A 27040-nucleotide genomic window follows, 5' to 3' on the forward strand; every position below is an offset into this window, starting at 1 on the left:
ATGTTGAGGGTAATGCACATAAAACATTTCTTAGGGACAGGTAATGCTGGGACTGTGTTCCACAGTGTCAGCACCAAAACAGCAAGCCCCCCCAAGCCCACTTCTCAAGAGCATACTGTTACATGTACACATACTGGGCGGGATTCAACTAACATATCCTGCTAATGGAAGTGTGCGTTATGGGACTCTGGTTCTTGCCTCCCCTGAGAAATCCACTCCCTCAAAATGGCTTGGGGGGTTCAGGGTAACCTTGAGAACAGCATACGGAGGGAAAGAGGGAGGACAATTCCATCTGGCATGCTGAAAAGCTTGTGCTGATGCACAATTGCCATAGCACTATGTTGAATTCCTCCCATGGTTTTTGTTACCTTTTATTCTCTCCTCCGGTTAAAAATGTTGAAGCTTTTAATTGTCAGCAATTTAAACACACACACACACACACACACACCTTTCAATATAAAACATGACTTGTGGAGTTAGTTTTTTTTTAAGAAGAAGAAAAGTTCATTTTACTACATATATTCCATATCCCTGATTGTTTGGTTTTTTTTCCTTATCATGGCAATTCTCTTTTAAATAATTGCCTTTTTTTATTAGAACATAAAAGTTGCTTGGCTGAACTGGACCCAGATGCATCTGGAAGATCAGGAATGAGGAACCTATTGTTCTCTAGATGTTGGTAATCTAGATGTTGGGGTGATGGGGGCTGATTCAACAACATTTATACTTTGTTTTGGTCATCTGTACTCATGTTGAATACTATTATGCATGTTTCAGGCAGAATTCAAAAGGCATGCAGCAGACACATAGGACAAAATGTTCTAAAATCAGCAGTTACCCCTCGATGTAAAGCAGTGCATCCCAAGGAATCAGCTGCATCCACTGATGCTTCTTTTTCAAGTAACAAGGCGACGGCATCTATGTGCCCATAAGCCACAGCTAGCATCAAGGGAGTTCTAAGAAACGAGAGACAACAGCAGTTTTAATCTTACTTCTGTGGGGTTTTTTATTCAACATGCTATCCAAAAGGACCTGCCATTTTCACCAGACTTTTTAATGATGCTCCCTCTTTCCAACATTATTATTGCATCACATACTTGCTACACATAATTCCAGATATCCGATCCACAGATATTTCTAAATTGAGCAGCTAGTGTAGCCTTCCACAGACTACAATCCCCATCATTCCTGGCCTTGGTGCCTGGGGCTAATAGGTACTGAAGACCAACAACACACAGGGCCATCGTATTGGGTTACCCCGATCTAATATGAATCACAGTCTGTTTATTCAATCAGGAAAATCAAGTGGTGAAGGTATTTCTACACTGCAACAATTTCAGAGTTTTACTGATGTTGTCCCATGGGGGTGAGAGGGAGAGAGAGAAACAGGCTAAACCCTTCCCCCTGGCATGTTATATTTCCAAGTGCTGGGTTCTTTCTTTCTTTCTTTCTTTCTTTCTTTCTTTCTTTCCGCAGGGCAACATTTGCACATAAATTTCCCACCAAGCCAGAGCCTAAAGTAACACATTTCAGGAAATTACTACATATGCTCATTGAATAAACTAGCCCCAAGAAACAGATCAGAGAGTGCAGAGCAGGCCATCACTCACACAAACTGCTCTGCCTCCGACCAAAAGCCAGGAGGCTCAGGAGGAAACGTGAGAAGTGATGCCATGGCCGCCCCACTTTCCCCAGTGTCGGAAACCTCACGCAGCCTCATGGTAAGGGCCAGCCTTGGAAACAGATCCCAACTATGTTAACAACATCCTTCAATGCACCCCCTTACTCTTGCCTCTGTACGTTCCTGACAGGGAACTGACATCGGAGCTCGAGGCGGAGGGAAGGCTCTCATATGATGCTGGAGAAGGGCCCAGCAGGGAGAGAGGCAGCTCCGCAGAGGGGGAAGCTAATCAGCGCAACACCAGGGAAAGAGAGGGGCTGATGGGGATATCGGCGAGAGGGCTCCAAGACTCTTCACCGGACACCAGCGGGGAGAGCACGCGTCCCCCGCTACCCACGCCCACCCTGCGCAGAAGACTTCCGCGCAGATAGAGTAGGAGGAGACTGGGTGTCAAACAACTTTTATGTTGGAAAAGATTTAAGAAACGCCCACTGACGGATTCTGCTAGCGACTGAGGCAGCCACGAATTGAAGGGCTGTCCAGACAGAAAGGTTTAACAAGGCAACATAGCAGGGAGAGAGGTGGCAACTTACGGACGAGCAACCCCATACCATTATAGTTCCTAATGTAAATAAAACATTGCCCTCAGGGAGTCTGTTGCAAAAGGTTTACCACCTGAACCCCATTTACCAGCAGTGGCCTGGTCTCCACTGACAAAAGACCACACAGAGAGGTTGTAATAGAGATGCAAGAACAGTACATGCACTGCATCACTCTTCCCCCTTGGGGTATCGGCAAAATCCCCCCCCCCCCGGCCTCTTCCTGCCTGCTGGAATCTTTGCTGGTAGCTTTAATAATAATAATAATAATAATAATAATAATAATAATAATAATATTTATACCCCGCCCATCTGGCTGGGTTTCCCCAGCCACTCTGGGCGGCTTCCAACTGAATATTAAAAACAATACAGCATCAGACATTAAAAACTTCCCTAAAGAGGGCTGCCTTCAGTTGTCTTTTAAAAGTAAAATAGTCGTTTATTGCCTTGACATCTGCTGGGAGGGCGTTCCACAGGGCAGGCGCCACTACCGAGAAGGCCCTCTGCCTGGTTCCCTGTAATCTTACGTCTCGCAATGAGGGAACCACCAGAAGGCCCTCGGCGCTGGACCTCAGTGTCTGGGCTGAACGATGGGGGTGGAGACGCTCCTTCAGGTATACAGGACCGAGGCCGTTTAGGGCTTTAAAGGTCAGCACCAACACTTTGAATTGTGCTCAGAAACGTACTTCAGAAGCAGGTTGTCAAGGTACTGCCCCCCCCCCCCAATCATTTTCAGCGTGGCTGTTTTGCCTAAGTCTGGAAAGGTCAGAATATCCTCTAAACTCGGAATTAATCTGTGTGCTTCCAAGACCGAAATAATTAGTGCAAAATGCACAATTGCAAACCCAAAGCTGCTTCTGTGCTGCAGCTAACTTTATAAGAAACAGAAGCAGCGATTCTCAAGAGTCTATTACATTATTTTGATTTTGATCTAAATGCTAGGGCTTAAGGTGTTCCCAATATCACACATGTCACGCAAACAGATAAAAAACAAAGTGGACTTACTGTCCTTTCGCATCGGTCACATCAGGGTTATCTGCTACTTCTAACAAAAGCCGCAAACATGGAGTGTGTCCATTGATAACTACAAAAAGGGAAAACATTTTAGCATTCTGAAAATAAAGCCTAGAAGCTCATGCACTCTTACATCTAGTTATTCACAGCTGTCCCAAATTCTAGGCGTTTTCTCCTAAAGTGCACCCCAAAGGAAGAAAGAGATGTTCCCTACTTAGCACTTGAATATATGGATTTATATCTAGCGGGAATCAAATGACCAAAAGATCAGTTGGTATAGTGCAGGGGGAACACATATGGAGGGGAAATGAAGGCAGACAAGGAGATATTGTAGAGCTGGAAAAGGAAATTCGGGCAGGGGGAGGGAAACAGAGTCAGGGAGAGGGGGCCTGCTGAACAAGAGGCACTCCCCCAGTAGATATAGGTATAAAGGTAAAGGGACCCCTGACCATTAGGTCTAGTCGTGGCCGACTCTGGGTTTGCAGCGCTCATCTCGCTTTATTGGCCGAGGGAGCCGGCGTACAGCTTCCGGGTCATGTGGCCAGCATGACCAAGCCGCTTCTGGCGAACCAGAGCAGCGCACGGAAACGCCGTTTACCTTCCCGCCGGAGCAGTACCTATTTATCTACTTGCACTTTGACGTGCTTTCGAACTGCTAGGTTGGCAGGAGCAGGGACCGAGCAACGGGAGGCTCACCCCATCGCAGGGATTCGAACCGCTGACCTTCTGATCGGCAAGTCCTAGGCTCTGTGGTTTAACCCACAGCGCCACCTGCGTCCCAGATATAGGTATAGAATGTACTTATTTGTATATAGTGGGTCAACACAACTGCCTGAATTTTTTGACTGTCTTTGGTGGCATAGCAATGGACACTTCTTGTGAGGGACAGTGTCCCCAAAGAGCCAGGACAAGCTCCTGACATCAAAAAACGTTGCATTGTGCCACCAGTTGTAATAAAGAGAGCATTAAAATGTTGAGTGTGTGCCTGCACATACACACATGCAGCATGCTCAAACCCGGTCTGAGTGAACTGATATTAGCATACACTAGCGGCAAAAATTGTGGAAACCTTTCGGAGAAAGTGTATTTCTGAGGTTTGATGGCTCATAACACCACTTTTTTTGGGAGTAATACCATAAAATTATATACCAATTGAAAGATAATTTAATGAAGAATGTAATTCAACAAGGTTTCTTCAATTATCTGTATTCTATCAAAAGTTATAGCCAAATAATCAGAAAAAGGAGTGTTTAGAGACCCAAACAGGTGTCATCTTGTTTTGGCAATGATGGCTCATAGCACCACTTTCGGGGGTGGGGAGTAATTCAATAAAATTATATATCAATGGAAAGACAATTTAATGAAGAATGTAATACAATAACTTTTATGGAGGATTATTTATTACAACATAAATAAGGAGGCCATTTGTCAGTGTGTTATGTGATTGCTATCAAGTTGGTTGGGGTTTCTTGTTCTTTCATTTAGTGAGCTTGTAAAACGTAATAAAATTAAATAAATGGCGCAAAAAGTTGACTGGTCACCCAGAAAGTGATGTAAAATAGTAATATTAAGTGCACAAGGCTACAGCTATGAATAAATTAGAAGAAAAATTGGTGGAAACTTAAACAGAGGTGGCATTTCTAAATTTCTTAAGAGGTATAAGGAGACTCAGTCACTACAAAATCAGACTGGTAAAGGCAGAAAAAGGTGCACAACAGCAAGTGACGATAGAAGAATTGAGAGACTGTGCCTATGTGATATAAGAAAATCATCTGGGTGTATACAAGATGACATGGCGCAATGTGATATGAGTGCAAGGACTGTTTGGCGCAGACTGCAGGAATATGGTCTAAATGCTAGAATTTATGAGCCATCATTGCCAAAACAAGATGACACCTGATTGGAAATACACTTTCTCCAAAAGGTTTCCACAAGTTTGGCCACTAGTGTATGGTGTACAAATTTTATTCAGCCAATAGAGGTCTCTGTCAGACCATGTTGAGGTGCTGCAATATGTCAGTACAAAAGATCGCACTAGTCCTGTTTGTTTGGTACCATGCAGATAAATACACTGGATAAACAGCAGTATGCATTCCATACCAAACCAGAACATAGGAAAAAGTAACATGTCGACACTTAGTCATCAATTACAGGTGAGTTTGTGTGAATACAGAACAGACAGCTTCAAAAAAGGCCTAATAGCCAGTTCAGTAAGTAATGATAACTGGTAATAGTCTCAAGGGGGTAAGGAAGGAGTACAATTTATTGAAGATATTTGATCAAGATTTCTAGCACAGGCAATGAAATAGGTTCAATCTATGTTACTACTGGAAGAGGCCCAACCATAGCTTCGGTCTCTGCTGAATTTGTTTCCCACTGCTGAAGAGGTAAGGTGCCCTTTGGTCTAAAAAAGCAACTTGCCTCTTCAACAGCAAACACTCTATACATGTTCTTAGCAACATTGGAAGCTGCCTTGCGCTGAGCCACGCTCATCGGTCCATCTGACTCAGCATTCCCAACAGGGATCTCTTCTCAAGCTAAGTAGCTGCACCATCACCAGGCTACAACCCTGCCCCATTCTTCTCTTCTCTGCATGCAGTTTACTTGCGCTGCAGCCAACACGTACAAATCACAGCATCTCACTGACCTGCGGCATGAAGCGGGGTCCGTTGGGTGACGTTATCTTTCACCATAACAGAAGCACCCTGGTTGATGAGTGCTTCCACACATTCAGTGTGTCCCTTAAATGCAGCCAGGTCCAAGGCAGTATGTCCTTTCTCATCCTTAATATCCAGATCTCCCAGAGACTGGAGAAGCACCTCCAAGGCTTGATGATGACCATTATAGGCCTAGAGGTCAAAAAGTTACTACTTTAGACCAAAGCACTTCATAAGCATTTTACATATGGGAGATAGTCCTTATTATAATAATCAAAAATGAACACAGTGAAGAAAAACCCCACCTCACCCTCCCACTATGTATAAGGGTCTGGTGACTTCTGTTTCAGTGTATCTGAAGAAGTGTGCATGCACACGAAAGCTTACACCCGGAACAAACTTAGTTGGTCTCTAAGGTGCTACTGGACAATTTAATTTATTTCGACAGTGAAGACAAGTCATTATACTGGCGATATAGCTCATTTAATGCTTTTTTTGTCTTGAAGCATCCGGTTTCATTGCATTTAGTATTTACCACACCAACTTATAGTTTCTAATGCTTTTATCTGACACGACACTAATGCAAGATACCATGAAAAACTGATTAAAATCATTATGCAGTGACTTAGCAAAAACTGGGTCGTAGTGATTACAGGAAACACATCAAGTTACAAATGCTCTCCTCTAGAAGCGTAGGTATGTACAATTGCAAACAATCCACATACAAGTTATGAGATCTATGTTGCAAGAGATTTAGGTTACCGTGTTTTTCGCTCTATAGTACGCACCCGACCATAGGACACACCTTGTTTTAGAGGGGGAGAACAAGAAAAAAAAAATTCCCCCTCTCTGCTCAGCGCCCCTTCAGCAAAGCGGCAGGAGAAACGGAGCCCCTTCCATTTCTTCTCCCGCTTCGCTGAAGGGGCACTGCGCAGCTCTCCCTCTCTGCTGAAGCCAGGAGAGTCTTGCTCTCCTGGCTTCAGCAAAAGGAACGCGAAGCCTTAGGAGCGCAGCGCAAGTTCCCACTGCGCTCCGAAAGCTTCAGGGATAGCCACCTGAAGCCTTCGGAGCGCAGCGGGAACTCGCGCTGTGCTCCGAAGGCTTCAGGTTCCTTTTGCTGAAGCTGGGAGAGTCTTGCTCTCCCGGCTTCAGGGATAGCTTCAGGGATAGCTGTGCTCCGAAGGCTTATGGTTCCTTTTGCTGAAGCCAGGAAAGTCTTGCTCTCCCGGCTTCAGCAAAAGGAACTCGAAGCCTCCGGAGCGCAGCGGGAGCTCCCGCTGCGCTCCAGAGGCTTCAGGCGGCTATCCCTGAAGCCTAGAGCGTGAGAGGGGCTGGTGCGCACTGATCCCTCTCACTCTCCAGGCTTCAGTGAAAGCACCGCGAAACCTCCGGAGCGCGGAGGGAGTGCTCCCTCTGCGCTTTGGAAGCTTCACATTGCTATCGCTGAAGCCAAGGAGCCTGCATTCGCTCCATAGGACGCACACACATTTCCCCTTAATTTTTGGAGGGGGAAAAGTGCATCCTATAGAGCGAAAAATACGATATATAATGGCCAATTCTGTATTATCTTGATCAACTTTAGGTTAATTTTAAAAATATATACAAAATGGGAGATGGTCAGAAGCTAAACAACAGATACTTTGACAGCACAATCCTGTGCTTGTCTACTCCACTATGTTCAATTAGTCTTACTAATCCTATGCAATCCTATGTTTAAGATTGCAGCTTAAGGGCACCTCCAGACTTCCAGTGTTTTGTAGGTGGGATCCAAGCACATACCAGACTTCAGTTTTACACAATTAAAGTGCATTAATTGGCTCTGTCACCCTAGCACACTTTTAAAAAGGAGCAGACTTTTTGCAGTTAGGAAAGTGACAGGGAAAGTGTGGGATGAATGAACGGGAAGACATCCTGCAAGCAAATCAGGATGAATGTGGGGTGAATGCTCATTTTCATACAGCCACCTAGCAAACAAATCAGAAAGAATGCTCAATAAGGAACGGATGCAAATCAGAAAGAGTGGTCAACAAATGGGTTGCCTATGGGAGCGTTTAGTGGAGCTGCTACTGGATATCTAAAAAGCACTGAGCTTAGTTTACATGCAGTTGTGGCTAGATACAGTTTAACACCATTTTTCTGGTTCTCAGTTGAACAAGAACAATGCTCCTTTACAGACATGAAAATTTGTGAAATTCTCATTGAAATTCACGTATTTTGTTATCTGACGTTTCAACTCTCATTTTAAAAGGGTTTTTAAAAAATGAAATGCTCACTGCATACAACTGCAGCACAAGTGTAGATAAAGATCTCTTATGAAAATTAAATTTGGATGTGTATTCTCTGCATTTATCCAGGGTAGCTTGTAATTGTAGTGTTGTTGTAATTTTGGGTTTGTCCGTTCAGTTGACAAAATAGGGCTTTAATGCTGAAGAGGCAAATACAAAATTATTTCTATCTTACATTCATTCTAAAATCTTATTTTCATCAAAGCTAAAAGCTGCAGCATTTCAAATAGGATTAAAAATTCTAATTATTTCATTGATGTGCAATTCCTATGAATGTTAATGAGAACAGAATATGCAGGAAGGTATGCATTAAAATTCATATTGAATTTTATGTTTTAAGCATATGAGATAGACTGTTGGTTAAAGATGACATGTGTTCATGTTCATATCCTTTTCTGCGGGGAAGTATATTCATATTAATTTACATTCCTTTATTTCAAGTAACGACATAAACTAGATGAAAACGAAAACAAGGCCTTCAATGTGATAATAGGGTATTAAAAATGTGCAATCTGATTCCCAGCACCACCTGAGATTAAAGTTAATTTTTATTTTAGGACTGCATCAAAACAAAATTTGTAGCCTTGTTTGCAGGCTGCAAAATGGGATACCCCGTTCTTTGTTGATGCTTAAGAGGGCCCTACAAAGCTTAGCATAGTGTACTCATTGTACAGAGGAAGGAATTGGACTACAATTACCATGAGTCCCAGTGTCAGGAGTCCAGGTTCCCAGCTTGATGACACAGTGAGCATAGCTAATTAAAAAGGAGGATTTAATTGCAAAAACAAACAGATAGCTCCGGACGGCTCTAACAAAGCCTCTGGCAGCATCACTCAAGATGACCCTTCTGAAGACTCCTTCCGGTGTCGACAGAAGATACTGAATTTAGGACCCTTACATCTCTTGTTTAGCTTCCTATCTAGCAGCCCTCCCATTCGCCGACTCTTCAGACTTAGCAGATCAGCTCCAGCCTCTTCCTGTTCAGAAAGACTGTCTCTTGTTCATGCCTGTTTGTGCTTCCTGAGAGCTTTGGCTGTGTTCCAGCCTGCTCTCACCTACTGCCTTATCAGTTTGCCATTCAAGATCAGGAAGAGCCGAAGTTTGCAGCTGTCGGCTCTCTCCTGCCTGAGTAAAATCTAAGCTTCTCTGTTCCGGGCTGCTTTCTGTAGTTGGCTGCAAACCATTGCTTGGAGCTGGCTCATTCCTGACACCCAGCTAGTATGGTCGGTGGTCAGGATAGCTCAGTTGGTACATGAGACTCTTTATCTCAGGGTTGGGAGTTCAAGTCCCACCTTGGGCAAAATATTCCTGCATTGCAGGGGGTTGTACTAGATGACCCTTGTGGTGCCTTCAGACACTACAATTCTATGATTCTATGACCATACACAAAAGGAACACTGGGGGAATGGGCATTTTGAGTACCTCATTTAGTATCCTCCTTTTTCTTTCCAGCAAGAAATCCTATATATTGATAGCAAATGTATTCTCAAGTGCATGTGTGCTTCTGTAACCAAGACGGCACCGACCATGTACTTGAGAAAGGGATCAGAACCCCCAAGGTTTGTAGAAGTACAAAAAACAAAATACTGGCGGGGGTGGGGGGTGGGAGAATCCTAAGCGGGGGGGGGGGGCAGCCAAACACCTTGTATGTTGTTATTTGAGTTAGGCAGCAATATAATACCAAAACTGTGTACTTACAGCTAAGTGCAAAGGGCTTTTTGTAGCTGTTGAATCGGATTCCTCAAAAATGTGGCTCGTTTTCTCCAGAAGCTACAACAAATAAAGAAGTGACAGAGCTTTGTACCTCTGCTGAAATGATAATGCACATGAAAGAGGATGATTGACAAAACATGCATGTTTGGGGGAAGCGGGCATATCAGAAAAGATTAATTTTATTTAGTCTTCAGGCTAAATAATACCCCCCAGAGTTAACGGAAAACACCTGTTGTTGATGCTGCTGCTGCTGTTATTTTATATTGTATTTATACCAGTTTGATATTGTAAGCTGCTTTGGGCTAAGGAAAGAGGAGTGCAAGTACCTAAAAATAATATTTTTTAAAAATGTATAAAATAAACCAAAACCACACAGACAACTGGATTTAGATACTACTGACTTCAGTGACAGCAGGACAGAGCCTTTAATCAGCTTATCTCGTAATGAATCCTCACTGTTAATGGTGGCACTTTTCCAAAACAAAAAATAAAGCGTTACGATTATACTCAACACTAATGTTATTGTTATGAACTTTTTGCCTGTGTATAAGCTTCATTCCTATAACCATTTCCTTATAAGTTAACACACATAGGAATGCTGTCTACTATTCAGTGAACTTTAAGTCTACAGCTAGAATTGAGAAAAGGAACACACATATATCACAGAGACAGGCCGCCAGAACCATGGATGGAGGAGAAATTTGCTTCCTTTGGGATTTTAATACAAACATACACAATTTGCACTTTCTGAAACAATATCTGAAACCCAGCTATTCTTTGAAATCTGTGCTTCTCTGAATTTTGCAGTGATTCTCCAACTGTACCAAAATGTGTGTATTAGGGGAAAGTGAGCCTAAAAATGTATAATTGAAAATATAGAAAATATAGAAAATATAGTCTTGCGAGGCACCACTGTATAATGCGGGTGGGGAGTTTATTATTTAAGAAAAGGCAGGATTGGGGAGTGGCGCTGGTTTTTAATCTTAACCCTGATTAGAATGGGGGGGGGGGGCGAAAAGCTAATGAGATTACTACCCAGAATGCTGAATTCTTCTGCTCTAATGTCAACACAAAATTTGCCAGCAAAACTGATAGCTCCCTAGCTTACAGTACTTCTTGCCAGGCGTAATTCTTCGCGCTAATTGAGGATAAATTACCATGGGGATTTTCTATAATTATATATTGCGCCAGAGAAACAGACACGGTGGAGAAATGCTTATATCTGTTACTATGTAAATGCCTTCAAGCTTCAGGTCTACCAGTCTATACAGGGTTCAACACTTGCTGATAGTAGCTGCCCTGAGCCCGGCCTTGGCTGGGGAGGGCGGGGTATAAATAAAAATTATTATTATTTTTATTATTATTGTTGTTGTTGTTGTTGTTGTTGTTGTTGTTGTTGTTATTACTGCAGTGGTACCTCTGGATGCAAACGGGATTCGTTCCGGAGCCCCGTTCGCATCCAGAAGTGAACGCAACCCACATCTGCGCATGCGCGGATTGCAATTTGCCGCTTCTGCGCATGCACGTGACATCATTTTGACCGTCTGCGCATGCACGAGCGGTGAAACCCGGAAGTAACGCACTCCATTACTTCCGGGTCACCGCAGAGCACAACCCAAAAATACTTATCCTGAAGCTACTTCAACCCGAGGTATGACTGTATTGCCACATTTGATAGAGGAACAAACAGGTGATGGAATAATGGGTTGCCTTTAGGGAATGCAGCTATGATTCTAACTCATTCCACGACATCTGATTCTCAAATATAATGACACTAAAATTAATTATCTGTATTAAGACTATGTTAAAATTGTCAGATTGGCTGTTTCAATTAATAAAACCTGTATTCTAATTTTCTAAAAGTGGGTTTTTATGAGATGAGTCCTTGCTAACACATTTTGCCACTCCTGACAGTTGTGGATTATAGCCAGTGACGGGGACAAAGGTATCAGCTTCCTTATCCGACCAGTTCTCTCAAACTTAGCTTCCAAAGCACCTAACAGGGCTGAGCGATATCTGATTTTCAACATCGTGATGTATCGAGTCATGTGAAACACCCTCGCATCAGACATCAAGGAAATAAACAACTATCTGACTTTTAGAAGACATCTGAAGGCAACCCCGTATCGGGAAATTGTTAATGTCTAATGTTTTACAATTTTTTATGTGCTGTAAGCCGCCCAGAGTGGCTGGGGAAACCCAGCCAGATGGGAAGGACATAAATAAAATTATTATTATTATTATTATTATTATTATTATTATTAATATTATTCCCGTTAAGTCCAATGGCACTGTGTCTAATGTATAGCTGAAGGAGCGTCTTTTCCATCGTTCTGCCCAGACACTGAGGTCCAGTTCTGGGGGCCTTCTGGTGGATCCCTCACTGTGAGAAGTGAAGCTACAGAGAACCAGGCAGAGGGCCTTCTTGGTAGTGGCACTCGCCCTGTGGAACGTCCTCCCATCAGATGTCAAGGAGATGAGTAACTATATAACCTTTAGAAGACATCTGAAGGCAGCCCTGTATCGGGAAGCCTTTTAATTTTTTTAATGTTTTTATATATGTTGGAAGCCACCCAGAGTGGTTGGGGCCACCCAATCAGATGGGCAGGGTATGGATAATAATAATAATAATAATAATAATAATAATTATACTGCCCTATACCTGGAGGTCTCAGGGTGGTTCACAGAACAAAATCAAAATATAAAACCACAAAATACATAATCAAAATAAAAACAACAACCCAATAACTCCCCCCCCCAAAAAAACCCACATTTTAAAAGGGTATAGGAAATAAAATAATAATATTTTAAATAAAATTATTGTTTTCATTATTTCTCTAGTCAGTGTGTTTTAAAACTGCAGTGTCAAACACGATCCTGTTCTTCCCCTTTTCTCTAATTTTGTTTTCCCTTCTTCTCCCCTTTCTCTGAACATTTCTTTATTTTGGCAGTTGGTAACTAGACTACTTACTACATACTTTAGCAAGCAAATAAAAAAATATAATTAAAAAGTTGCAAGGCCAATCTAAATTTGCTTAGTTAGTCACGTACATCGCTCATCCTATCTTAGGGATGTGGAGGGGGAGGGAATTTGACTCAGTTCACATTTAAATGTAAATCTACATAATTTGCAGTTTTGAAAATATTATGTGGACTGAAATGTCCAAATGCACAGCTCAACAAACATGGTTGATTTACTAGCGCACAACTGATTTGATTTAGATTTAGATTTGATGCCAAAGTCTTAACAGTGTTTCAGTTGCACTTTCTTTCTCCAAGAGCAAAAAAAATGGGGAATTATATGTCATGAAAGTATATTATAAGTTTATTTATACTATATTGACACAGAAAATATAGGGGATACAGGGCAGGAGAATAAGTACCGTATTTTTCCGTGTATAAGGCTAGGGCCCCCCTCAAAAAATGTAAAAATCAGTGGACGTCTTATACACGGATAGTGCCAAGGGTGGATTGGCAATTGGTTGTTGCCCCAAAATAGGGGGCGTCTTATACATGGTGGTGTCTTATAGACGGAAAAATACGGTATGTCCGGTAGGCCAGCTAAGAAGCACTGCAGAAAGACATTTATTTTATACATGATATTTTATCAGTTCAATAGCCTTCCATGTATCATTTGACAGCAATCAACATGTCATACTTATCAGACTTATAATTGAATTTTTCTTTGGAATGGCAGCTTAGGAAAAAACCAATACAGTTCAAGGATGTTAATCTTATCACAACCATGAAATATTATCAAATGATCTCAGTTTCTATTTCTGATTAATGAAGGCTCAAAAGAATTAGCCCAGAGAGGAATGAATACACTAGGGGGAGAGGCTATTTTTAGTATAGCAATACATGGGACTGTCACTCAAACGCTTTATGAATGGTTGACCACAGATAGAGATGAATGAGTTCCAAGTATCTGCATCACTCCTTTTCCTTTTGTGACATGTTATTTAAGATGGCGTCGCTGCCTCATTTACTTCCCAGACTATGCAAAGTCTGGTAGACAAAGCCTTCTCGACACTTTTTATATTAAAACTGAAGTACCATGATAACAAATGCCGTTACTTGTGAAACTCTGCTAAAGGCTGCATCTGTCAGTATTTTAAATATCACCGCTTCCCTACTGAGGAGCAGCAAAACGTAACGCAGAGAAGACAGCAGCTTGCTTTGGGGGCGGGGGGAACTGTGGCATGGAATTGAACTGGTTCCCCCACCGCAATGAAGCTTATTATTCAATTAGTTTCATAGATAACATGGTGCATACCCCATTTATTGCAATGGGGACTTCAACACGTGCTCTGCGACAAGGAGCGTTGAGGAAAGATGGTCATTACGGTGTAACTCAAGAAAACGAGTCTTCCCCTCCATGTGCCTTTTACTGTAAAGGGGTAAGGTAAAGGGGACCCCTGACCATTAGGTCCAGTCGTGACCGACTCTGGGGTTGCGGCACTCATCTCACTTTATTGGCCGTGGGAGCCGGCGTACAGCTTCTGGGTCATGTGGCCAGCATGACTAAGCTGCTTCTGGCGAACCAGAGCAGCGCACGAAAACGCCGTTTACCTTCCCGCCGGAGCGGTACCTATTTATCTACTTGCACTTTGATGTGCTTTCGAACTGCTAGGTTGGCAGGAGCTAGGACCGAGCAACGGGAGCTCACCCCGTTGCGGGGATTCGAACCGCTGACCTTCTGATCGGCAAGTCCTAGGCTCTGTAGTGGCCCACAATACCTAGCCCGTTCATGAAGAGTCACGGAATCAACAACCCTATATGGAAAACAACACTTCACTTTCGGCAGCTGGTATGCCAAGGGTACTGTCAAACTACAGAAGCAGTTGTTGACTGTGGCCATCAATCAGCAGAGTTAGCCTCAGGCATTTCCACTCACATCTGCAGTCTAAAAGGGTTTTGGAGATTTCGTGCTGATTAGCCAGCCATTCATCTCCCCATTTCCAAGGTCTACTTTATGCAGTCTTGAATTCTGTCCGTTCTGGGGAACCACCCTTCCCTAACCCCATACCCAATATTAAAGTCTAATAGGACTCAAAAACAACCACCACAGCCCTGCAGAGTTAAGAACATGACAAACTGTTTGTCAGAAACTAACATGGCATGCAGCATCTCAGTAGCAGTCAGGGCCTACTCACCAGTTCTAAACACTGCCGGTGTCCATAAGCAGCAGCATAATGCACGGTATTGTACCCATCTTTGTCCTGGATTGACGGGTTGGCTTCATTTTGAAGAAGGAATTCTAGACACCTGTGGAATATTTGTAAGTATAAATGCGAAGTTGTACCAGCTGATTCGCCATAGATGCCAAGACGACAACATTTCCTGGTGTTGAGTATAAACTACCGTATTTTTTGCTCTATAAGACTCACTTTTTCCCTTCTAAAAAGTAAGGGGAAATGTGTGTGCGTCTTATGGAGCGAATGCCGGCTGCGCAACTATCCCAGAAGCTAGAACAGCAAGAGGGATTGCTGCTTTCACTGCGCAGCGATCCCTCTTGCTGTTCTGGCTTCTGAGATTCAGAAATTTTTTTTCTTGTTTTCCTCCTCCCAAAACTAGGTGAGTCTTGTGGTGTGGTGCGTCTTATAGAGCGAAAAATACGGTAACTAGCTTTTTCATTGTGCAAGGAATCTTGCACCTGTTACATGCTGGCTTTTCCATCATATTCACTTAGATTTTGTACAGAAATAACCAGTGTTGTGGATAAGAATAATAATTTATTATTATTTATACCCCATCCATCTGGCTGGGTTTCCCCAGCCACTCTGGGCGGCTCCCTGTAAGGATTCCTGCTCCGTGCTTGCAGTCATGGGATTGTTTTCTATCACATGACAGTGTATGTTTTCATTCCACATAGTGGGAAGTGATGGAGACAGGATGTTTATGTTACTGTGTTTCCGTGATGTGGGACTACTGTCCTTTGTTCTTTCTCTTTGCTGTCTGATGAGAAAGAGGAAGGAGCTAAGTCAGAATGCTCCGAGTGTATTATATGTAAATAAAGACGATTAGCCAAAATGTTGCTACTGAGTTTGTTACGCAAACTGCTAACAATCTGCAGGATCCTTAAGCGTGCTAATGCCACCTGGTATCAGTCGCTGTGATGTTTAGGCTGGAGAAAGCTTTTGAAGCTCCCGAACGACCGACCAGGAGGGAGAGAACATGCCAGTTTGGCATGTGTCTCTGCCAGGGTGCTACACGTGAGTAGGACGATCCTAACGCTCCCAACAGAATATTAATAATGATAATAATAAAGCGATAAAATATCAAACATTAAAAACTTCCCTAAACAGGGCTGCCTTCAGATGTCTTCTAAAAGTCGTAAGTCATAAGATCCCTTATGATCAGCTCTCCTACTGCTCCAGATTCTAAAACCCATTCTTTTGGAAGAATCAGCTGCTGTAGTAGAGTCGCTGCTTCAGCTACATAACCCCACACATTATAAATGTCAACCTATGCATTTCTCAAAACCAACAGCTTTCCTCATGTTGTCTATTTACTTGGGAACAGCTCCATAGGAAAGAGATTCGATGACACTTTCTGTGTCACTTCCTTGCATGCATATTCTACCTCGTTGACAATCGACACAAACACTACAACAAAAAACCATGGCATAAGGAACATCAGCTATGAATATTAAATTTGTGAAGGACATATATTCCTTGCAGCATATTATCACAATGCATTTGATTTGGACAACAGCACACCACATTTAAAATGCCTCGGAACGCTACAGCGGCAGCCAGAACGGAAAAGTTAAAAGGACACACACACACACACATACACAAATATCTATAGACCATAATTCAAAGGTTAGCGCTTCATCGCCTCAGCGGTTGAATGTAGCAGCACAGCAGGTGAGCAAAAATAAGGAATGCACATAACTGCAACCCACGGAAGCAAAAGCATTATACGGAGATGGAGTCAAACTGCTCTAGTGACACCAAACTTACAATGCAGCTGCTTTTTCCTTCATTTCATTGGCTCTTTCAAGTTCTTCAGCATTTTCATGGGAGTTACCCAAAATATTCTTTCTTCTTAACATAAGGGACAGAAAAACGCAACTCATTTTGAAAACTGACACTTCAGAGATTCGCATAAGCGACCAGCCATCATTTTCACTTCAGAGCAGTGTACATACTTAAGGGTGCCACCAGGAAACCTTAATAATAATAATAATAATAATAATAATAATAATAATAATAATATTGCTGCAGGGCGCAATCCTCTCCCTGATGCTTTTTAACATCTTTATGCGTCCCCTTGCCCAGATTATCCGGAGCTTTGGGCTGGGCTGTCACCAATATGCTGATGACACTCAGCTCTATCCGCTGATGGATGGCCACACCGACTTGGCCCCGAACACACTGACCAGATGCTTGGAAGCTGTGGCTGGATGGTTTCGTGGGAGCCAATTGAAACAAAATCCTTCGAAGACAGAGGTCCTCTGGCTGGGTCGGGATGGCATGGGGATGAGGGACCAACTGCCTTCTCTTGCGGGGGCCCAATTAGTGCCATTGCCTTCCGTTAAGAGTTTGGGTGCAATCCTTGACGCCTCCCTTTCCATGGAGGCGCAGGTTACAGCAACAGCCAAGGCAACATTTTTCCACCTTCCCCGCATCAAGCAGTTGGTCCCTTACCTTTCCCGCCCCGACCAGGCCACAGTGATCCATGCGACAGTCACCTCCAGGCTTGACTACTGTAATTCGCTCTATGCGGGGCTGCCCTTGAAGCTGTCCCAGAAACTCCAACGGGTGCAGAATGCTGCAGTGAGGCTCCTTACGGGGTCTCTGCCATGGGAGCATATTCACCCAGTGCTTTTCCAGCTGCACTGGCTCCCGGTGGAGTACAGGGTCAGATTTAAGGTGCTGGTTTTGACCTTTAAAGCCCTTCACGGCCTAGGACCCTCGTACCTACGGGACCGCCTCTCCCGGTATGCCCCACGGAGAGCCTCAAGGTCCACATATAGCAACACCCTAGTAGTCCCGGGCCTTAAGGAAGTTAGATTGGCTTCAACCAGAGCCAGGGCCTTTTCAACACTGGCTCCAGCCTGGTGAAACGCTCTGCCTCATGAGACCAGGGATCTGATTTCTTTCCGCAGGGCCTGTAAGACAGAGTTGTGCTGCCTGGCCTTTGGCTTGGAGCCAATTTTATTCCCTCCCTCTCTTTATTTTTTCTTTTCCTTCTCCTCCTGCAATGAGGCTACATTTTAATATTTTAATGTTTCATTATTTTAATGTTGTATTTTAATTTTGTTTTTAAGTTGTAATCATTCAACTTGTTTTTATTATTGCTTGTAAGCCGCTCTGAGCCTGGCCTTGGCTGGGGAGGGTGGGGTATTAATAATAATAATAATAATAATAAAATAACTGACTGTCTGACCTATGGACAAGGCTAAGAGTCACATCAAGCTTCCATAACAAACGTTCCAGAAATTTTGCAAAATTATTGTCACAGGGCAGATGTTACTGTCATGTTTGCTGTAACTGCCTGCACAACTGTTTCAATACCTCCAGGTCTTTTTGGACTGCAGTTCCTATCAACTTCTGCCTGCATAGCCAATGGTCAGGGATGAAAGGAGCTGTAATCCAGCAACTCCTGTCTGGAGAAATATGTGTCTCCTAGAAATGTAGCAGCTATCCTATATCAACCACTTTAAACTGATGTTTCACTGAGGTTCCTGGGCTAGATGCACCATGCGTTTGATTCCCTAAGGTTGCTTTTGTATTCTTCATGTTTAACCGAGATCTACCTAATCTACCACTGGTGGACTCGTTCCTGGCCTTTTCCATTCTTAAAGAAGATTCACAAAACAAGAAAGTTAAACTCTATGGCAGCTCATGATGCCACTAGCAGCAAACCTGTTCTAACTAGACTCTTCCTTGGGAGTTCAGAATGTTCCTGTTCTTAAAATAGAATGGAAGAAATGAGGACTTGGGGTTTATCACTATTAAAATATGAATGCATTCTGTTTCATTAGCAGAAATCCTGAATGCGGCCCAAAAGCATTTCCTCATACATAATTGGCTCCCTGTCCAGGAATATCGTTAACGAATCAGGTCAGTCAAAATGAGAAGCTTGGTATGTCCATTTTAATAAAGAGAGACAAAAGAGGAAAAGGCACAAAAAGTTCAGCACTCCTATTTTCAGAATTGTTTCCCCACAAGGTCTGGTCTTCTCTCTTAAGCACCCAGTGCTGTTGTTTGTGGCATTTGCCACTTCAGTAGTTGGTAAGAACCTTATTCATTATTAAATTTATATCCCACCTTTCCTCCCAAAGATTCTAGGGCAGCAAACAACAGATGATAAAATTATAGAAACATATAAAAAGCATATCCAATACAATGCAGAAATATCTCAACTGAAAAGGTCTGTTGAAAGAGGAAGATCTTCATCAGGCGCCAAAATGACAAAAGAGGTGGTGCCTATCTAATATTTAAGGGAAGCGAATTCCAAAGGGTTGATGCCACAAAACGAAAGGCAGCAAACACTTGAACCATGCCATTCACTCAATCACAGTGGAATGTTGTAAATGCCTGAGGAAAGAATTCTGCCACAATATATACCTTAACATTTTAAGACCACTTAAAATATTTCTGTTTTCAAACCCTTGACTGGAGAAAAATGACTATGTCCAGTTTTTAAGGCCCATCGCAACTTGACCCCCCTTTTTTTACAGCTATACCTAAAACATTTTACAATGCCCCCATGTAAGTAGCATGCACAGGTATAGCGCACACTGATGTTTTCAGATACGTGTGTCGGACATTTACATGTGCCAGGGAACTGGGATTGGCTAAACCTCTTGGTTGTAAGTACAAGTGGTACCAATATTTGCTGTATGGAGCCAATTTTAAAGAGCATTAATCATATCCTTTCCTTTCCCCCCTAAAAATATTTTCTGTCTCTACATCATGGAAATCTATTCCATCAGGTACCACCCCACCCCCTTTTCTTTCTTTGATATTCATAGGCAGTTCAGATAGATCCATTTCTTCGGCATAGCTTTTGAGATTATCTTTGCTGGAGACTTTAAGCACGGGGTACGTCCCCAGCTGCTATGGAATCTGTAGCAAGCTAGGTAGAAAGGAATCATGTTACGATGACTTGGGGGTTACAGGAAGAGAGATTATAATCAAATCCTCTGGTACCAATACATTATGGCAGGCTACAAAGGTACAAATTCACCCAGCTGTGACTATTATATGTGGTAAATTTAACACACAAACACAAGGAGGAAGAGAATTCAGGCAGATCTACACCAACTGTTTAAAGCACATCCAATGCATGTTTAGAGCACATGACACACACACACACACCCAAAGAATCCTGGGAACTGTAGTATACTAAGGTTGCTGCAAATGGTAGCCCTGTGAGGGGAAAACTACAGTTCCCATAATTCTTTGAGAGAAGCCACATGCTTCAAATGTGAGTTGGATGTGCTTTAAACGTGTGGAGTGGACCTGCCCTCAGTCATTGGGCCAGGAGATTTGAGGGAGAGCAGTATTATGGGGGTATTTTAATTTCTGCCACAGTGCAAGGTTCCTGCCGAATCCTTCTGTCATCTCTTGAGTGCCTGATGTGATGGGGCCCTATGACAGAATAGTCTCAACGCCTCCCCTAATGCATGTTTCGTCTGATATTTCTGTATCTCCAGGTATACAAAAAATGTTCTGAATTGCAATGGGTTCTTAGAATAAGAACCATAGGATTGTAGGGTTGGAAAGGACCATGAGGGTCACATAGGAATTTATGGCCTAATGCAGGGCTTGAATACCTGAACTACAGTGGTGCCTCGCAAGATGAAATTAATCCGTTCCGCGAGTCTCTTCGCCTTGCGGTTTTTTCGTCTTGCGAAGCACGGCTATTAACGGCTTAGCGGCTATTAGCGGCTTAGCGGCTATTAACGGCTTAGCGGCTATTAACGGCTTAGTGGCTTAGCGGCTTTAAGAAAAAGGAAACAAACTCGCAAGACGTTTCGTCTTGCGAAGCAAGCCCATAGGGAAATTCGTCTTGAGGAACGACTCAAAAAACGGAAAACTCTTTCGTCTAGCGAGTTTTTCGTCTTGCGAGGCATTCGTCTTGCGGGGCACCACTGTATCAAATGACTGAATCGTCTTTGCTGCCACACACTTGTGGCCCTTTGTGTTCTCTCCTTTTGAGAAGAGCAGCCATATACCACAAACCCACCTACACTTTTACATCAGGAGGACAGAAACTTGAGGAACGGCATCACAGCAACATTACCATAGGGAGAAAACATCTACAGTGCTCCTCTCCGGTAAACAGAGTCCCTCTTGTTTCTGTCTGCATGAAGAAAGATCCTATATAACTTAGTAACTAAGGACCTGGTTTTACCAGTAGGCTCATGAAATCTAAAATGGCTCTAGGTGAATTTTTTTACATATCACACACAGCTTCTACCTGTGTGAGGAACTAACCTCAAGAGGGAACAATTCTATGGAAAGATGGTATTAGAAAGAAGTGAAGTAATTTTAATCTGTTTAGACAGAATGAAAAGTGAGGCGATTTCAATTTGTTTTAGCATTCTAACTTTTGTATGTATGATTGCGATTTTTCTCCCCCGGTTTTATCATTTTATCTTTTTTGTAAACCGCTTTGAGGGTTTTTTTGTTTTGTTTTTTTACAATCAAACGGTGTCTAAATTTTATGAAATAAATAAATAAATAAATAAATAAAGTCCAAGCTGCTGCATTTGCAGATATGACAGCAACTTGAAGGGAACTGTGAGGCTTCTCAGTACACAGAGGACATAAGTTATTCAAAGTAATCAAAGTAGCTGAATGCATTCATGAAGGGGAAAGGGAATACTTTTGGTTCTGGGAGTATTTTTTCTGAAATAAGACTGTTGCATAAAGAGACCAGAAATGACACTGGCTTAGCGCTGAAGATGAAACAAGGAATGCAAATAGGCTTGTTTACTTTCTGTCCATGTCTGAGGCAGCAGCATAGTGTAAAGCCGTCCGTCCCCAGTCATCTGTTTCGTTAATATTGGCCCCCGTGGTCACCAGCGTCTCCATACATTGGAAATGACAATTTGCAGCTGCGTAATGCAGAGGTGTCCTGAAAAATAAATAGAAACGAATTAGCTCAGACACTACCTTGAGTAACGGCGTGCGTTACGTTAACTGCTCCTGACAGCAACATTACTATAGGGGGAACCCATTTTGAGGTAACAATAGCAGCTATTTAATTGAATGCAGAACATATTCTTCCTCCTGCGGTGAAGATTAGAAGTAGGCGTTTGGGAAATGCAAAAGACCATGGGCTGCGGGGGGGGGGGGAGTACGGAGAGAAGAATTGAACAAACAGAGGGATGTGGAATGTTATTCACAAAAAACCCACTAAAAACAAGGAAGAAACAAGGAACACTCCTGAAAGGGAGGATAGGGAGAAATAATGATAATTCTTCTCCTACGCTGTGCCTGTGAATTCCCTTTATAGGTTTTGCACCTGCAATACGCCAACTCTATAAGGGCATTCCAGAGCTCCAGCCAAGGAACTGGTGCTCCTCTCTATCTTGTTGAGGATGTAAACATTATTTTCAGCACCTATGCATTCACTGAGAGGGGAGCACCGTCCTGCTTAGTTCTGTACAGTGAGTGGTACCTCGGGTTACAGACACTTCAGGTTACATACGCTTCGGGTTATAGACTCCGCTAACCTAGAAATAGTACCTCAGGTTAAGAACTTTGCTTCAGGATGAGAACAGAAATTGTGCAGTGGCAGCACGGCAGCAGCGGGAGGCCCCATTAGCTAAAATGGTGCTTCAGGTTAAGAACAGTTTCAGGTTAAGAACGGACCTCCAGAACGAATTAAGTTCTTAACCCGAGGTACCACTGTACTCACCATAATATCAACTGCAGCTCCAGGAGCTTTCTCTGTGGTGGGGGTAGAGAACCTGTGGCCCTCCTCCTAGAGATGGGATTGTAACCCAGAACATCCGGGAGGCCATGGGTTCTCCATCCCTGCCCTATGAAGCCTTTCTTCACTGTGATTCTTTGTTAGCCTTTTCAACAAAGCTTGCCCTCTTACTTTGTTGCTTGACTAAGGGCAGTAACTTAGCCATCTTCTCCACCAAGACTTATGAAAAGTATATCTTACATCCAGAAACACATATAAGCAGTGCTTTTTTTCTAAAAAAAATATATAAATGTTTAGGGGTGCTCTCATTTTCCTACTCATACTGAAATACTGTCAGAATCTCCACTCGGCCAAGCTGATAAAGCTCATCTTCAGGCCGAGTCCTTCAGAATCGCCCTCCGGCGAATAATTAACGACCTGAGCCTTTGATAAGGCCTCAGGCACGTTCCCCCATTCAGCAGAGAATCCAAAACAGCATGCGGAAGTGATGAGATTTATGGCTACATCACTATGCTTTATTTCTTACGCAGACAGCAAAGAAATATACATCCTCTCTCTATGAAAGCAGAGAGCAACTGAACAACAAACGAACAAAGGAACAGAGAAACCAGTACGTCACATCCGTCTCCCTTCTCCTATGAGACTTCCAATAGCCTGGACTGTCTCTGGAATGTAAACAGAGCCTTGTGACTTTAAGCAGCTGCTCAGTGGCAAACAGAAACTAACATATACTGCCCCTTAATGAGGCCAAACTTAGATTCACAAAATGTTTAGGGGTATGCGTACCCCTGCGTACCCCCCCCCCAGAAAAAAAGCACTGCATGTAAGGTTAGGGAGCACTGGTTATACATACGCTTGGCAATACTTGATAAAAATGAGTGCTGCTCGATGACCTCTTTATACATTGGCACATTAATGCAGTTTGGGCCAAAAGCAAAGCAAAAATTGCTTATTTTTTATTTATCAAATCTATATCCCAAGCTTCCTCCGGAAGGAGCCCAGAGAAGCAAACAGATACACAATTTAAGAGCAGAAACATTATAAACCAGTTAAAACATTCAAAAAACTATTGCAGTCAAAAGTACTCTAAAAGCAGTTGCAGTTAAAAGCATTCAAGAATCCAAACTGTATTGGGAAAGAAAGAGGAAAGAATAAGCCATTGGTGGCAGGTGATTTTTTTTAATAGAAAGAACAAAAATCTATTTTATGGATTCAGTGTAGACTGCACCTGTATTTTTTGGCATTACACTTGAGGCAGCAATATACTACAGGGGATGCCTTTTTCCTGTCCTGCTCAGGTGGAGATTTAAATAAGGGGCAGCCCCACAGCAACGTATAACCACTGCCACCATCTGTCTCAGTTTCTCATTCTCATCTTCTCATGCTCACACTTCAGCCTATCAAAAATAACCTAAAACTTCAGGAGGGAGGGAGGGGCGGAAAAAACCCAGTGCTACGAAATCAGGACCGGGCTACGTACTCAAGAGCCCTTAGACAGATTTGAGATCTGGATGCAGAAGCCCAATGTTTGTCTGTGGCATTCTAGATCTGAGCAGAAATATGCCAGCATCAGGAATTGTGTTATGTAGCTTTCATCAAGGGTCGAGTTTTAGAAGTCAAGGATGAGCTTCCTTTAGTTTTGTCTGTTATACTCATGTATTGTTAGGGCTAAAGTTCTTGTCTTTCATTTTGAATTTTTTTTTAAGTACGGTAAATTACAAACCTTCCATGTTTGTCTTTTTTATTGAAATCTGCTCCACTGCTCTGCAAGAGTTTTACACAATCAACGTTACTGAAAAGACAAAGAAAGGAAGAGAATGCATGAACTGAAATAAAACAGACACTTCGCATTGATGGAGGGGCAGGGAGTTTCTCCATTAACAGTTCGGGTTCTGGGAAGAACCAGCTAGGATAAGCAATCTAAGCAAGAACAACTGAAAGAACAATTTGTAAATATCTCTTCTGTCCACACAGAAATCCTTGGGATACCTTCTGAATTAGCCAGCATAGTCCTATTCAGGCAAATGGTACCAGGAACATGTGAGGGTAGCCATGTTCCTTTGACAACACCACACATGCCGGCTACGCCTCTGGTGGATGAGTGATCATAGGCAGTCTGATGGGAGCCATGAATAATTCTTCCAAAGGATTGGGAGCCCCGGTTAACCTACTTTAAGTCATAATACCTGCCACTGAATAAACCAATGTGATTTTCTTCAGAGCATATAACAAAGGACTGTTTTAAATTAATCTATACAAATTTAACCCCAACCGTTTAATCGGAAAGAACCACTGCAGCCAATTCATTTCAAAATTTTGTTAAGACATTAAAGGCATGATCTATCAAGAAGTTCTCCTTCACAACTCTCACTGTGGTCAAGAAATCACAGTCCCCATTCATTGTTGCAAGTTTTTTATGTGCAGGAGAATTTCCTTCAATGTGGGAGGTGTCTTCAGTTTGCTAAATGGGTATCTCATGCAGTGCCCTCCAGATGACTGCAACTGCCATCATCTCATACCATTCACCATATTGACTGGGGTTGTAAGACCAGCATTTGGGGAGCAGTATGTTGGCTCCCCCAGTATTGACGTTTGTTGGATGCAGGACTTATTATGAATGAAAGAGCTGACATTCTTTTTCAATTGGTCTGTCTCTTAAACATCAGAACTGTACCAAACCCCTTAAAATCTGTTGCCTGTTTAGCCTCTTTCATGCTAAAAACTAAGTCCTGATATGCACAAATGTGGGAACGGTGGACGTTAAGACTTGTTTTACGGCTAGCCTTTGATACAAGGGGAGGGCACAGTCTGTTAAAATGAAAGATTTGGCTACAGAATTACAGGATGAGGATTGCTTTCCCCTCTTTCTGGCAACTTGCCTTCCAGGATGGCAATTTAGTTATTTGGCCTGTATGAAAAAAGAACAAAGTGTTCACTTCTTTGAGCTGGTCTGGCCTGGATAAGACAGGACAAAAAAAAATCTGCTCAGGCAGAAGAGGTAGTAAACAACCATCTAGTGCAACTTGTGCTCTCTAACAGAAGGCCACTTATTATTAACTCAATCCAGGTTTAAATCAACGTTTAGGGTATTTAAGTATGGTATAGCAGAGGGCCCAGGTTAAAATATAGTTCCTTGTCTAATGCAGTAGACATAGTAGACATGCTAGGTCTCACATAGTATCACATAGATCAGGTCATGGTGGCAACTCCCTTGTCATGGAAGGAGTAGCTACAGTCATACTTCTGCGAATGTCCGCCCCTTCGATAGTCCATTTCGGCGGACGTCCACAGCAAACCCGGAAGTACTGGAATGGGTTACTTTCGGGTTTGCTGCTTAGCGCACGCGTAGAAGTGCAAAACTGCTCCACGCGCACGTCCAGAGTGATGCTCTGTCAGCGACTCTTTCGTCGAGCGTCTGGGGCTCCAGAATGGATACCGGACGCTCGACGAGGTAGCACTGTACTGTTCCCCGCTGAGAGAGAAAAACGATGTATTAAATTAGCAGCCTGCTGAGAAGCAATGCATTCTATGCTGTGGTTTAGGATGACAGTGGTACCTCGGGTTACATACGCTTCAGGTTACATACGCTTCAGGTTCCAGACTCCGCTAACCCAGAAATAGTGCTTCAGGTTAAGAACTTTGCTTCAGGATGAGAACAGAAATCGTGCTCCGGCAGCGCGAGGCCCCATTAGCTAAAGTGGTGCTTCAGGTTAAGAACAGTTTCAGGTTAAGAATGGACCTCCGGAATGAATTAAGTACTTAACCTGAGGTACCACTGTATAGGATATGGTGCTCTCTTTTCTGCAAGTGGCATGTATGGACAAATGGGACAGGGAGAAGATGGAATTCCATGTAGGCCTCGGATCTTTTAATTTAATGCTGCTCCCACAAAACCCAGTTTATTGCGAGGGCCATACGATTCATTTGCAAGATTAAGCTTTGCAGATGGGATTTCCTAAATGATAAACCACAGCAGTCACATGAGTGCTTGAGAATACAATGAGTCAGAAGAGGAGGGAAGACTCAAATGAGGGCTGAGCAATCTATGACAGGAGAACAGTGGTGTTTGCTTAAACAGGCACAGAGTTTATTTTTTCCTCAAGTGTGAGTTTGCATGCGTGAAACACAAAATACCAATCCTCGGAAACAACGTTTTTATGCAGTCTTTCGCTATTCCTTATTTGGAACCAATTTATTTTGCGGAGAGGCCACAGAACTGAAATTATATATAACTTGGCAGTTACGATTTCA

The 27040-nt window shown here is 42.8% G+C and overlaps 1 protein-coding gene across 10 annotated transcripts in view; it reads right to left on the reverse strand.

Annotated features, from left to right (window-relative positions):
* ANKRD44 (ankyrin repeat domain 44) overlaps positions 1 to 27040 on the reverse strand; it is a 157180-nt gene that overhangs the window by 18562 nt on the left and 111578 nt on the right. For 7 of the 10 annotated variants that reach the window (XM_081016185.1, XM_081016187.1, XM_081016184.1 and 4 more), the window contains exons 13-20: positions 24513 to 24581; positions 21848 to 21988; positions 16858 to 16941; positions 15046 to 15157; positions 9875 to 9946; positions 5882 to 6083; positions 3226 to 3304; positions 839 to 956 (exon numbers count right to left, since the gene is read on the reverse strand). In XM_081016185.1, coding sequence (XP_080872311.1) covers positions 839 to 956; positions 3226 to 3304; positions 5882 to 6083; positions 9875 to 9946; positions 15046 to 15157; positions 16858 to 16941; positions 21848 to 21988; positions 24513 to 24581 — 877 coding nt within the window. The remainder of the gene's footprint in view (positions 1 to 838; positions 957 to 3225; positions 3305 to 5881; positions 6084 to 9874; positions 9947 to 15045; positions 15158 to 16857; positions 16942 to 21847; positions 21989 to 24512; positions 24582 to 27040) is intronic. The other 3 variants (XM_081016191.1, XM_081016190.1, XM_081016188.1) reach the window with 1 other exon arrangement.

This window comes from Podarcis pityusensis (assembly GCF_964106645.2).
Source record: "Podarcis pityusensis genome assembly, chromosome: 1".
In the NCBI taxonomy this organism is placed as follows: domain Eukaryota; kingdom Metazoa; phylum Chordata; class Lepidosauria; order Squamata; family Lacertidae; genus Podarcis; species Podarcis pityusensis.